Source organism: Echinops telfairi, unplaced genomic scaffold (genome assembly GCF_000313985.2).
Source record: "Echinops telfairi isolate 266 unplaced genomic scaffold, ASM31398v2 ScPeMD7_17;HRSCAF=63, whole genome shotgun sequence".
Taxonomy (NCBI): Eukaryota; Metazoa; Chordata; class Mammalia; order Afrosoricida; family Tenrecidae; genus Echinops; species Echinops telfairi.
In genome coordinates this window covers 9,489,888-9,504,743 of record NW_022103914.1, presented here as the reverse complement: position 1 = coordinate 9,504,743, position 14,856 = coordinate 9,489,888, and the positions used below count along the sequence as shown (strand labels likewise).

The 14,856-nt window shown below is 42.0% G+C and overlaps 1 protein-coding gene across 1 annotated transcript in view; it reads right to left on the bottom strand.

The window, feature by feature from the left end:
- The window catches only part of ATP13A4 (ATPase 13A4), a 153,026-nt gene that overhangs the window by 57,802 nt on the left and 80,368 nt on the right, over positions 1–14,856 (bottom strand). The window contains exons 8-11 of the mRNA XM_045287532.1: positions 12,689–12,758; positions 3,337–3,471; positions 1,899–2,069; positions 398–468 (exon numbers count right to left, since the gene is read on the bottom strand). Coding sequence (XP_045143467.1) covers positions 398–468; positions 1,899–2,069; positions 3,337–3,471; positions 12,689–12,758 — 447 coding nt within the window. The remainder of the gene's footprint in view (positions 1–397; positions 469–1,898; positions 2,070–3,336; positions 3,472–12,688; positions 12,759–14,856) is intronic.

Sequence of the window (14,856 nt, the reverse complement as noted above, 5' to 3'; positions counted from 1 at the left end):
CAAATGTTTTGAGAATGATGAAGGCAATGAATGTACAAATGTGCTTTACACAATTGATGTATGTATGGGTTGTGATAAGAGTTGTATGAGCCCCTAATAAAACTGTTAAAAAAAAGAACAGCTCGTGAGCCCACAGACACACACAGTCACCTGAAGTTAAATGCCCCACTAAGTACTAATGAACTCACTTTTCTAAGACTTATTCGTCCTGCCTGAGGAGAACATAGATTTGCGTACTATATGACCCAAGTTCTAAATGCAATTCTGTTAATTACTAGCTTTATGATTGTTAAAAGTTCACCTGAATCATGTGACTCTCATTCCATTTGTGTGCAAAGTGCAACAGTGGGTATGTCTGCTTTGCTGGTTTTTCATGTGGGAAGAATGTGCAACTCACGTAGTCATTATTTTTGCTGGTTTTATGTGTGGGAAGAATTTTCAACACATATAAATAGTCATTATTTTTTTCTAAAAGCATGTGTCAGCTTAATTGGCGTTATACACACAAGCGCGTGCGCACAGCTTGGTGGGGTAGTGGGTTAAATCCACCAGCTGCTCTGTGGGTGAAAGAGGAGGCTTTGTTTTCCACTTCTATAGGGTGCCTATGAGTTGGAATCAACTCAATGGCGCGCGCGCGCGCGCGTGTGTGTGTGTGTGTGTGTGTGTGTGTGTGTGTGTTTAGGCTTCAAAAGCTTCATGGAACTATAGACTTGAAAGATAATGGCATTTCTCTATGAACTTTTTGAAGTTCTCTCATAGACTGTTGTGTACTCTCAATCCCATTTCAATTCATAATGATGCTCTAAGACAGAGTGGAACTGTCCCCCGGAGGGCTGGTCGTCTTTGTAGGAGCAGAGCGCCAGGTCTTCCCTCCTCTGGAGATCAACTACTGGGTGAGTTCAAACCACCTGCCGTTTGATTAGCAGCCACAAATATTTAACCAGTGAGGCACTACGAATAGATGTACTATAGTATATATCTATCTAAAAGTTATATCGTATTTCTCAAAAGCTTGTGTAAGATGGAATTAAAAAATAATACATTTCCCCCCAAGCTTTGTGGAGCTTTATATAGATAGGCAGACTGTGTCAATGTAGATATATATTTGGTTTGCTACTTAAAGAAAAGCCAAATAACTTTGCTCCTTGCCTAATACACTCTAAGTTCTGAGCAAACTGAAACGGAGCTCCGGTGGCATAGTGGTTTCAAGGCCAAGTCTTCAAAACTGTCAGCAAGTCCATGAGAGAAAGACGGGCTTTCTACTCCCTGCCTTTAGTCTATGCCGAGTGCACTGGAAAGTGGATTATTGCAGATGCACTTAGGTTAAAGTCTGGCACTTTATCAGTTGATTTCCCTTTGGACCCATTTCAAATTTGTTCTGGTTTTTAATATTGCTGCTTTCTCTTCCATAAGTTTTTCACTGTTTTACTTTGCTATTGTTGTTACTTAGTTTGGGGATTTTTTGTTTTGTTTTGTTTTGGGGGGCAGTAGGGGGTGTATGTTTTCCCGTATATGAAATCCAGGGGAGGCAAATCTATAGAGATAGGAACTAGACTCAGGGCTCCTCGCCGTCTGGCAAAGGTGGTTGGGGGGAAAAGGGAGCTCATAATGACCACAAGAAAGAAGAACATGTTCTAGAATTGATTGTGGTGATGATTGCGCAACTTTTCTTAAGATGATTTAACTATTGAATTGTACGATTTGCAAATTATGTGCCCATAAAGTTGCTTTTTTTTTTTAATGACGATTTCGGGAAACCCGCAGGGGCAGTTCTACCCTGTCCTATGGGGTCGCAATGAGCCAGCATCGCCTCTCACCTCGAGGGCAGTGAGTAGAGAGTAAACAAGCGGAACAAACGACTTCTCTCAAAATAAGGACACAAAAAAGAAGGAGCTCACCCGTCTGCAGGACCACCGCTCTCACAAAGCCAGCGCCGGCTCCCCGGGCCTGGACCACCTCTGTGCCGCAGAAGAGGACGTGCCGTTTGTAGTCCGCGTCTCCCTGTGTTTTCCAGGGCACCAAGCCCCCCATTCTCAGTAACGGGGTTTTGGTTACTGGAATACTTTCTCCTGCAAAAAAAAAATGAGCTTCTACTTTTTTCTTAGGTGGGATGCCTTCACTCATTTAAATCATCTACTCATTTCCATAGCACAGGTGGAAGATATAAAACAGCCAACTACAGATGATGAGAAGCTTACAGAACCTGTTGAAGTTCGTGATTGAGTCTGTTGCCTGTGGCCAGTGCAGTGAGAGAGGCACACTGCAGTGGTCGAAGTATTAACAAAAGGTGGTACAAGCAACTATTATGGTTTGCTCAGAGCGGCGGGCCTGGGAAACTTCCCGCTGTCTTGGCACAGTGGACAGATCAGGTCAGAGTTCTGTTCCCATGAACCAGGTCCACTTTCTCTAGAAAAAGGACACTGGCAATTAAAAAACACGTCCCAGTAAGCGATTTTTATGAATCTCCATAGAGGGAAAGGAACGTAAGTAGCCATGATTTTTAAAAGAAGTAAGTTAGCATAGCTTAGAAATGTGTGTTTGGGAACCACTGTCCCGTGGTGTGCATGCATGGACTCCCATTTCAGTACTGAAAAAAATACTTTATGATTTCCCTTATCTTTTGGCTTTGCTGGCACAATGTCCCACCACGATGGGTGTGCGGAGGGAGAAATCAAAGTGGGATGGCTTTGAGTAACTCACTGCCCTCCTCCAGGCCTCAGTCTCCACAGTTGTGAGATGTGACCACTACAGTCCCTCCCTGAGATTACATGCCATCCAAACATGAAATACAGCAGGTCCAAAATCAGATTGGTGCAGGTGGCAGATTTGCAAAACGCTACACCGAAAGTGTTTCTACATTTTTCAGTGGTTTTACAATGTTTTCAAGACAGGCTGGGAGGAGCGTGACCTTGATTCCGTGAGTTTCAGGATGTTTCTAATGGTTTTCAAACCATCCATACATCTCTGAAAACATACTTTCAATAAAAAATACTAAGTGTGAAAGTCACAGTCACTTCTAAAAGAACTCGTGTTCCCCATACTCTTTGAAGGTAAAATGAGCAGGTTGTAAGAACCCATCATCCAAGAGGAAAACAAAAAGGTGTACGAAGTTAGGATCATTTCACCCTTAACAAAGAGAAAGCATCTTTCAGTTCAGCAGCACGGGTAGCTAAGGTGTGTGGGACTAGGGTGGTCTCTCTTCGGACAACCCAAACTGCCAGAGCCCTGTCCGGCACATCCCAGCTGTCATTCTTGAGCAGAGGCCTGGCTACTTGGCCATGTGGGGTCTGAGAGCGAGGGCACAGGCTTCGCCTGTGGAGGGAGGCACACCCATACCTGTCAGCAGCCCTTCATCCACCACACAGTTGCCATCAATCAGAACGGCATCACATGGCATTTGTACTTTGTTCCCTGTCAAAAGTAATAAATCACCAGGCACCAGGAAGTGGGATTCCAGTTCTTGGATGCCAGCTGCAAATAATGAGGAGACACAAGGTAAGTTGTAGAACCTTTACTCCACAAAAATACAGACCAACAGCTATGTAGGCTAGACTTCAATGAAAAAGCAACCAAAGTATCTTTTTGACAAAGAGCAGGAGGGCATTTCTCTACATTGACTCAAAATCCATAAGCATTAAGGAATAAAATGCTAAGTTCAAGTACATAAAAATAAAAACCACCTGTGTACCAAAAAGGGCAAATGCAGAATACATATTTGAAATTTAAATTAGAGGAAAAGGGTGCCTTTCCTCATGCAAGTATAGAAAGAGTGCCTTTTAAAAAGAGATGTATAGCAAATAACTGTATAGCAAAATGGCTAAAGATATGAGCCAATAGCCATCCCCAATGCTTCTTAACAACCCCAATGCAAGTGGCTTCTTAACAATCTTTGAAAACATGCTCACTATTACTCATAATGAGAGAAATGCAAAATCCTCCCTTTCTTCTGTTCTTTCCCATCTGCCTTTCATTCTTCCCTTTTTCTTTCTGTTCCTCATTCTTCTCCTTCTTAAATAAACCAAAAGCTATTAGGTCAGATTGAGCACAATAGGAATGAATCGTGGTAGAGAGTAGCTAATTGAGATGTGAAGTACAGAGTGTCAAAATCCAGGTAGGGTGATAAGGACCCTATGGTGGTCTGATGTGAATGCTGATATCTGAATAGCATGAAAAGAGTATTCATGAAAGCTACAACAGTGGATTTGTGTGGAAGGATCAGAACCCCAACAGGGTGGAAGGGTGTCAACCTGAGAGTAATTTGTTGCATCCAGCCTATGCAGCAGACTGGTTACAGCCAGTCTGATTGATGCACGTGCAAACTCACTGCCATGGAGCTGATTCTGACTATCGCTACTCTGCAGGGCAGAGTAGGACTGCCCCTACAGTTTTCTAAGTCTACAAATCTGTATAAGAACAAAAATTCTCATCTTTCTCCTGAGGAGCAGCTGGGAGTTAGGAACTGCTGACCTTGTGGTTTGCAGCCCATGGATAACCCACTAAATATATGAAATTCAGAATTCTCCCTGAAGAAAGAAAATTTCAAACACAGAACATGACTATGCTAGAATGAACCCTGTGATAATGAACTGGAATTGGAAGTATCAGTGTAAATGCATAGATACATGCATACACACATACATAGACATGTGGTGTAGGTATAAATGTGTTTATGCAGATAAGCATAGGTCTGAGGGGACTTAAAGAGAGAAAAAATAGGATTAAAAGATAGTAGATTTTTCCTCCAACTCTGGAAACCCACTTGTATCTTATTTATTTGCTTGTCAACCTAGGTATATATTCCTAGCATATATATTCATATACGCTACTGCCAACCACCAAAACCCCAATAATAATGAGCTCAGCCACCTTGACAGCAGTCAATATGCATATGAAGAAGGGAGAGAGACTCATGGTGGACTCTCTTCAGCAGATGGAACAGAGTCAACAGAAAACTCCTTCAAATAGCAAAGGAAAAGAAATTATAAAAATCAGTGTGGAGATACATGGGGGGGGGGGGGGATTGGGGAAAAATCAACTCAGTAAAAAGCTGGTTCTTCAAAAGGATCAACACAATCGCCAAACCAGTAGCAAACCTAACAAAAGATAGGAAGGAACAAACATCAAGATAGAGTATGAGGGATGAAACAGGGGAATTTACAATGGACCCCAAATGTACTATGAAGGACTCTACTCCAAGGAACTCAACAATTTGAAGGACATAGACAAATACCTAGAAAAACAAACCCTCCCCATATTAGCTCATATGATGTCAAGAACTTGAATAGACCCATAGCAAAAAAAGAAATAGATAATGTTATCAAGAAACTACCATCTGAAAAAAACCATGACCCAAATGGCTTCACAGGAGAACCCTACCAAGCATTCAGAGAAGAGCTAACACCAATCCTACATAAGCTCTTCCAAAACATAGAAAAGGACAGTAAACTCCCAAACACACTCTATGAAGCTAGTGTAATACTGGTACCCAAACCGTTCAAGGATCCCACAGAATAGAGAACTGTAGGCTGACATCTCCAATGAACATAAATGCAAAAGTCTTTCACAAAAACCTGACCAATAGAATACAAACATGCATATTAAAAAAATTGATCATGACCAAGTGGGATTCATACCAGGGATGAAGGGTAAGGACTGCATGATAATGTCATTCAATGCAGAAAAAGCATTTCACAATATTCAACACCCATTCCTCATAAAGACACTCAAGAAGATAGGATTAGAAAGAAATTACCTCAATGTAATAAAAACTACATATGAAAAATCAATAGCCAGAATTACAATCAATGGAGAAAAGACAAAAACATTCCCACTGAAAAAAGGGACCCTACAAGGATGCCCCTTATCCTCGCTTCTATTCAACAGCATCCTGGAGGGGCTAGCTAATAATATAAGGCAACAGAAGGATATCACAGGTATACATCTGGGGAAAGAATGATAAAATTATCATTATTTGTGGATGACATGATTTTATATAGAAAGAACCCCAAAGGCTCCACAGATTGCTAGAAATGATAGAGGAATATGATAGAAGGGCAGGATATGAGATCAATAAGCAGAAGTCAATTGGGTTGCTATACACCACTGAAGGGATTACAGAAAAAGAGATCAAGAAAGTAGTAACATTCACAATAGCCAAGCATAAACTGAAATATCTAGGGAAACACCTAATCAAAAAAAAAATCTGTAAAAGGAAAACTACAGAACATTATTACAAGAAGCCCAAGGGGACCTTCACAAATGGAAGAACATCCTGTGCTCATGGTTCAGAAAACTCAACATTGTTGAGCTAGTTAGTTTATTGTGCCAACCTGGCCAATAAACACATGTGGGATTAATTGAAGGGCGGAGGGATAAATGACTCAGTGAGCCTCATCTTTCTATATCTCGGGTCTCTTGCTTTGTGATGGTTGCACAAGGGTGCAGCTGCCTTAGCAGTTCTCTGATATGGCTTGCAAGGCTGACTTCCTGCAAGACATTCCTGAGGAGAAGCCGCATGCACCTACCTGATACAGCCCTGGGTGATGGAGCACCCGTGTGGAGACCCCTGCCAGCGCTGAGATGTTCACACATTCACTGACTTGGCTTTCCTCCTGCAGTCAGCATCGTTGTGTCTATTTTGCAAGATGGAGGAGGACTTTGTGGATTGGTGTGGGACATATGGGTTAATGTTGTACTTGTGGGCTTGGGGAGCACTGGGTTGGAATGTTTTCTTGATATGCACATACCCTTTATATAAAACTCTCTCTTATATATGAGTTTCTGTGGATTTGTTTCTCTAAAGTACCCAGACTAATACAATTGTAAAGATACCAATCATGCACTATATAAGTTTAATGCAATCCCAATACAAATTCCAGCATCAGGTTTTCAAAGAAATGGTAAAACTGACTACAAACTTCATATGGAAAGGGAAGAAGCCCAGAATTGGCAAGGAGCAACTCAAGAGGAAGAACAACGTGGGCGGCTTGCACTACCTGACTTTAAACTTACTAGACAGCCACAGGTGTCAGCACGGCATGATAGATACTCAGACGACTGGATATGAACAGAAAATCCAGGAATTAAAACAGCAGCATACAGACAACTGGTCTTTAACAAAGGCCCCCAAAATATCAAATGGGAAGCAGATGCCCTGTTCAACAAATGGTACTGGAAAACTGGAGATCAGCCTGCAGAAGAAGAAAACAAGGCCTTTACTTCACTCCATACCCAAGAACAAATTCAAGGTGGATCACAGACCTCGAGGTAAAATCCAAATGAGAAAATCGGGACAAAGCTAAGGATCTTAGTGCAGGGATGAAGGAATATACGGACTATCAGACATCAGGAAGGATACCCACCCAGAGGAAGATAAAAGAGACAAGTGGGACCTACTAAACTGAAAACACTTGTGTGCATCAAAAGATTTCATCCAGAGAGTAATAAGAGAGCCCACAGATTAGGAAAAGGTATGTAGACATGACATATCCAAAAAAGGCTTATTACTAAAACCTACAGAATCCTGCAAGCTTACAACAAGAAAAAAAGAATAGCCCTTTGAGGAGTTGGGCAAAAGACTTGAACAGAAGTCTCACAAAGGAGGAAATCTGAGTGGCCAATAAACATATGAGAAAATGTTCCTGATCACTAGCCATCTGGGAAATGCAAATCAAAACATCTATGAGATACCACCTAATACTCACAAAGATAACCCAATTAAAAAAAACAGAAAGCAACAACTGTTGGAGGGAGTGTGAAGAAATAGGAATGCTCATTCACTGCTGGTGGTCTTGTAGATAGGTACAACCACTGTGCAAAGAGATTTGGCGATACCTAAAACAGATGGAAATCAAGCTACCATATGAGTCAGCAATGCAATTACTGGGCATATATGCAGAAGAAATAAGAAACAGACCACGACTAGACATCTGCTCTGTAATGTTAATTGCTGTACAGCTCACAGTTGCTAAAAAAGTGGGAACAGCCTAAATTTCCATAAATAGATGAATGGATTAAAATATTCTGGTATGTACACACAATAGAATACTATGAATCCCTAAAAAATAGTGATCAAACTATGGAACACCTCATCTCATGGAAAGACTTGGAGGATATTATGCTGAGTGAAGCTAGATTCATATGTCATCAAAAACATGTGCAGATAGCACTTGTGCTAAAAGAGATCTTTTCCCCCCTCACATATGCCTTTAAGGCCGAAAGAGGGGTGGGGGGAGAGAAATGACAGCAGAGGGGGGGTCAGGGCACTAACCAACCTAAGGGGAGGATATTCTTTATATCTCCACAGGAAAGGGAGAATGAGAGTAGACCTCATTTCAGGGTCCCAATCCTTGAGGACAACATTCCTGCTCAGAGCAGCTCATTCCCAGAGATGACTGCAAAGCCGGCCTCAGCCCAAGAGGTGACATCCTCTCCCTAGATGATGGCACAGCAGTGGACAGCCCTGAAGATACAGTTTGGGGAGAGCAAATGGTCTGACCTGACGACATGGGGACAAATCAAGAGGGGAGTGCAACAGACCAGAGATCGTAGCGAAGCCACGAAGTCCCTGAAGCATCCCAATCAAAGACTTCCAACTCAGAGGGCAGCACTTAGCACCCCATCTAAACTGGTTGGGGGCCACAAGGGAGCCACACTGAAAGTCTAAAGGCATACCTGGGTGGGGTGGGGTGGGGTGGGGCACTAGACTTGCTCCATCCTCGACTGCAGGAATAGCAATGGGGACTTTCAGGATGCTCACCTTTCGGACAAGAATGATGAAGGCTGAAAGGGGATATGTGTTGTTAGCTAAGTGGGACTCGGGATAGGGAACCCCGAAAGAAATGGGGACAGGTCTGCTGGTTTATAACATGCCCTGCTCTCTATTTAATAGAGAGAAATTTATCTGTTCTATGTCAGGATCCCTGTCAGACTTGTGACTATCTGTATGGCTTTATTTATTTGTTTATTTATTTTGGTGCTTATCTGTACAAGATAGGCAGGATAGACAATCTTACAGAGACAGCAACTGGACCAATGATTCCTGAGGGTCATTAGAGAGGAGGGACAGGGGGAGGTGAGCTATGAGCCAATAACAATCACTACCAGGAAATAGTGAAGGCTCTAAAATTAATGGCAAGGGTGTAGCTTTTCTGGATGTGTTTGGTCAATCGAATTTTATCTGAGAGGAATTACTAAACAGTGAACAATGGGTACACACATAATAGTGGGGTTGGAGGGGAAAAAAAACAAAAAAGGAAAGAAGAAAAAATATATATGTATATATGTGAATATGTGTTTATTTAATTACATATGTATATTTATGCAAATGTAACAAGGAAGCAGATGGGCCTTGGCCCTCTACTTAAAACTTGCCTTTGTAGAAGAACAGTTTGTTCTAATAATGTGGTATTGTATGATACTCACCTTCCTGACCCAATTGCTGAAGACAAAATGGGTGCATAAGAAAATGTGGTCAAGAAAGCTGATGATGCCTGGCTATTAAAAGATATAGCATCTGGGGTCTTAAAGGCTTGTACTTAAACAAACAGTCATCTAGCAGGGAAGCAACAAGACCACATGGAAGAAGCACACCAGCCTGTGAGATCATGAGGTGTCAACAGGAAGGGGTATCAGAAGTTCAAAAACAAGCAACCAAATCTATGTGAAGGGGTGTAGATGTAGTGGAGACCCAAAATCCACCTGTATGATAATGGGACAGTCCCTCTCAGAAGTGCCACATGGAAGGGATGATAGATTCATGGTGCAGTATAGCCCTGATGAAGCACATAATTATCCTCTAGTTCTTTAATATTTCCTCCCCATAATATTATGTTTTTTATTTGTTTACCTCATTAATCATGTCAGAGTTTCAGAGGTTCATCTGTATACTTAAGATCATTTGATACATGAAAGCCAAGATAGATAACCCTTCAGAAACAGTAACAGGAGTAATGGTTCCCTGGGGGTATGGGAAGAGAAGCGGGGTTAGGGGGAACAGGGAGATGATAGCACTGATGACTGTATAATCCCACTCGATGGGATCAGACAATAGAATTGTATGTGAATGGATATATAGAATATGGCACACACAAAAAATAATGGTTCCTGGGGGGTAGGGTGGGGGAGGGAGGGGATACAGGGGTGCAGATATCAAGGAGTTCAAGAAGAAAGAAGATGTTTTGAAGCTGATTGTGGGAGTGACTGCACAACACGGTTTGGTGTGATTTGATTATGGAATGCTAATGATATCTGTAAGAGCTCTGAATATAACAATTAAAAAAAATAAATTAAAAGAATGAGCACATCCAAAGCCCAGGTAATGGCCTTAAAAAAAAAAAAAAGCAAACAAACCCATGGCCATCACCTTGCTTCTGATTTACAGCAATGCTATAGGAGAGACTAGAACTGCCCCTCGGGTCCGAGGCTGTACACTTTTCCAGTAGCAGAGAAGCTCATCTTTCTCCAGCAGGGCAGCTCGTGTGGTCACTCTACTGACTTTGTAGTTAACAACCCAGTGTATAACCCACCACGCTAAGACAGTCCTCGCTTCCAGGACTTCCTTTGTGAATTCCAGTAGCCCCCAAAAGGATCCTTGAAAAAAATGACTGCTTCCAGAACAGGGCCAGGAAAATGTAAGATAAACAGGAACCTCTTGTTGTGCCATGAAGTAAGTGAAAACATAGAATAAAGAGCACTGTGAGCCTGTCAGCAGCCAACTTGAAGGACGCATGCCCAAATCAAAAAGTTAGCAGTGACGGTACTCAACTGGGACTCACCTATAAAATAAGAATTCGTGAACACATACTGATAAAAGAAAAGAAACAAATAAACAGGACCAGGGAAAGCTTTTCCTTAAAATAGAATGCCAACAAATTAATATAGGGGAGAGATGGAATTACAAAACCACGATTTGGCAACTATCAGAGTAACAATTAATTTAGTAAAGAAACATCAATGGATGCAAAAATTAATTGGCGAAAGTTTGATGAAGATAATTGATTGATACTTGTATAGCTTCAAGAGAGTAACTATTAATTACAAAAAGAGAGAAATTACAACAGATATTACCTTCATTAAGTAACCAGTCACTGACTTCATCAGTAATAGGATAAATGGAAATCGTGTGTTCTGTTGCAAGGATGCCCTTGTGAACACAAGATCACGTCTACGAGAGCCCAGTCAAAAATACATAACCTGCATCTACAAGGCACCATCAGACAAGTCCAAAGTGAGGAGCATCCAAAAACGAACTAGGGTCAGAAGAGTCATGCTCACAAAGGCAGAAGAAGGTCAAAACGAGCGAGCATGGAGAGTGCAAGCTTGAGGAGGCCGCCTTGGCGAGAGGCCTTTTCTATAAGATCACTGCTGAATGTATTGGCAAAACTCCGATGTAGGCTGAGAGCACTAGTTGGCGTTAAAGAATCAGCCCTCCAGCAAAGAGTTGAACTGCCCCAAAGGGTCTCCATGGTTGCACTTTGCAGAAGGTACCAGCCACACCTTTCTCTCAGGGAGTGTCGGGTGGATTCAACCCACCAACCCCTGGGTCAGCAGTCCAGGATTTAACTACAAAGTCTCCAAGCTTCTTGTAGCAGTGTCCACCTGCTCAGGATAAAAAAGATTTGAAGCACTCTAGCCACTGTTCCATTTTAAATTATTTTCTTCAAAAATAAAGATATATATATACACAATAATATGATACTATTTCTCAGCTATCTGAATAGGAAAATCCAAATGTCAACGTATGCTGTGGACATGCTTGTGAGAAAAAAAATCAGATGCATTTTTTATGGAAATGAAATCTCTATGCAAAGAAAAATTTGGTAATATCTATCCAGCAAAAGAAAGTGTGTCTTGATTCTTTAACCAAAACCTCTACCAAAGAGGTAAGGATGGCGAGGTTTTGTCTCACGTGCTTTGAACATGTTGTCAAGAGACATCAGTCCCTGGAGAAGGACATCATGCTTGGTAACGTAGAGGGGCAGTAAAACTTCTTTCTCAACAATCTATCAACAAGATAAATTGACATAGTGACTGCGACAGTGGGCTCAAGCATAGGAACAGTGGAAGGATGGCACAGGACCGTGCAGTGCTTCATTCTGTTGTACACAGGGTCGCTATGGGTCAGATCCCACTCAGTGGCACCTCACCACAACAACATACAAAAAGGCATATACATGGAGTTTTACTGCAGCACTATTGGTAAGAGCAAAAGATGGGTTAAAAAAAATCCTTTCATAGAGGACTGATTGAATAAACAATAGTTTTGTCAAACATAAAATTCCTAAAAATGCAAATTAATAGCCAGTGACAGGCAGCAGACGACTGGCTGTCTGGGGCTGGGGCAGGGAAGGAGTAGCGGGGAGGAATGGGTTACAAAGGGACACACAGTAACTTTGGGTCATGGTGACAGCCACCAGCTTAATTGTGGTGATAGATTCACAGATTTATACATATGACCAAATTTATCAAATGATACACTTTAGGTACGTTCTGTTTATTGGACACCAATTTACCTGGGAAATGCTGTCTTGTTTGCGTTTTAACTGGAAAGATTTCAAATTCCCCACTCCTTTAACCAAATGTACAGAAAAAGATACATCAAAAGACGGGAGTAGTTGGAGCCACCAGACATGCGGATTCAGATCCCCGTCTCACCACGTGGCCCACAGGTATGAAATAGAGCACTTACCTTTTCTTTCACACACAGAGACGGTAATGCTACTGTGCGACTCAACTAAACGGTGGAGTTTTACAGATTGCTGGAAAAGAAGAAGGAAAAGTGGGAAAATGTCTCTCTTCATGTGTCGCTTCTGTCTCATGATAACCCATAGGTTACAGAGTACAACACTGTGATAAGAGCATCTTGTCTGTAATCTTTATAAAAGCAGATCTTCTGGGGCACCTCTGGGGGTGGGGGGGAAGTGTCGGGGAGGTGGGGGAGACTAGGAATGAGACTCAAACTACTAAACCTTAGATTAGTGGTTAAGTGCAAACTGAATCCACCAAACCCTTTTTTGCATATAGGTCCCAGGTATGATTCATTAAAGTGCTAGATATTTTAAAAAATGCATCACAATCTTGTTGCCAGCAAGAAACAATTATGTGCCTATTACTCGACTGCAAAAGTATATAACTTCTTGTCTTCTCCTCCAGCGGTGACTTGTTGTGACTGTTGTTGCTCTGTGCTCATTGAGCGTATTTCAGGTCCTAGCCACCTTGACGGCAAATAGAACTGCCGTAGGGCTCCCGTGGCTATAATCTTTATGGAAGTAGGTTGCCGGGTCTTTCTCCTTAGGAGTTGTTGGGTAGATTCAAACCACCACTCTTTTGTGTCTGAGCTTCACTGTTAGACCAGGAGTCCTGTGTGTTCTTCAGTAGAAAGGAACATCCCAGAATGCTCTTGCAACTCAAATGTGCTGTGTGTGTGTGTGTGTGTGTGTGTGTGTGTGTGTTTCACTTTTAATAGTGAATTGGGTGCAAGTCTGTAGAGCAAATAAGCTTTCCATTTAGTAGTGCATACATTTTGTTGGATGCATGTCTTGATTGCAATCTGCACAATGTAACATCACTTATCACACTGATACCTCGTGTGTCTAGTTTCTAGTCCCGATCTTGGAAGGACAGTGCCCATTAGATGTCCAGGGACTGGTTGGCGTAAGGAGTGAAGAACTCTCTAGTTATTGTTTCTCGGATAGGCCTGTCTATTGTTTGGTTGAAGCCTGGGTCATGGAGCGAGTTCAGCTCCAGGCTCGAAGGGCGACTAAAGGCAATAGTCTCAAGAGTGCCACCGATCTCTATCTGACTGGTAAGACTGGTCTTTATTTTTTATCATTTTGAGTTTTGTTTCACTTTTTTCTTTCACCTTTATCCACGACCTTCAGTCCAATCCCTTTCAGAGAAGTTGGTAGTAGTAGCCTGGCACTATCTAGTTCTTCTGGTTTCCAGGTTGTTGAGGCCAAGATTCCTAGGCCCTTTAATCCTTTGGAATAATCGTTTCCATGTGTCTTTAATTTTCTTCAGTCATCTTTGTTCTGCACAGCAGAGAGTGACCAGTAGTTGAACTTTAGGGAGCCATTCACAAGCGTCAAGACTCAAGCTGCTACTCACCTCAGTTGGATGTAGCATGTTGCCTTTGTCAACTATGTTGTACCCATGAACCATGATTTCCCCTAAGACGATGATCCTGTAGGGCAAATGACCCTGGTCCTCAAGGTGCTTGGTTCTGGCTAAAAAGTTTTTAATCATTTCACCCCCTGTGTGTTCTATTATGTTCACGGACATATTGGTAGCACATGAAAACACATGTGTAGAAATGGCCTCTGTCAACCTTGCATAGTCCTGTTCCCTTATCCAGACCTCTTCAGTTTGCGTGTCTACCTAGATATCTACGCAGAGTGTTGTTACTACTGCTTTTACAGGATTGTGTTTCTAATAGTATTTAACTCTGTTGTTGCTAACTCTTCCACGCCTCCCAGTGCTTCCTTTGCCTTGACCATTGTTTGGTGACCTCGCCTTTATTGCTCATTGTCTTCTCCTTCACCAGTGTTAATATGTGTCGGCAACTGATGTGATTTGCGTGTAAATAGGTCTAGAGACTAAATGTTTGAGAACTTCTGAGGTAGAGATTAGAGGCCGTGATAAGATTTAGGACTTTATTGTAAAGATAATGGGAATACTGTGAAACATTCTAGTGGTGAGAGCATGGGACCTATCACAACCAGGTTGGCATTTAAAGCCTTGGCCCAGCCTGCTGTATGGTGAGAACATAGGCCAAAGGCATGAGTGGACATAAAGAAACTGTATAGGAAGCTATTACCAAGTAACTTGGACCACCAAGATGATAAGGATGGTGAAAAG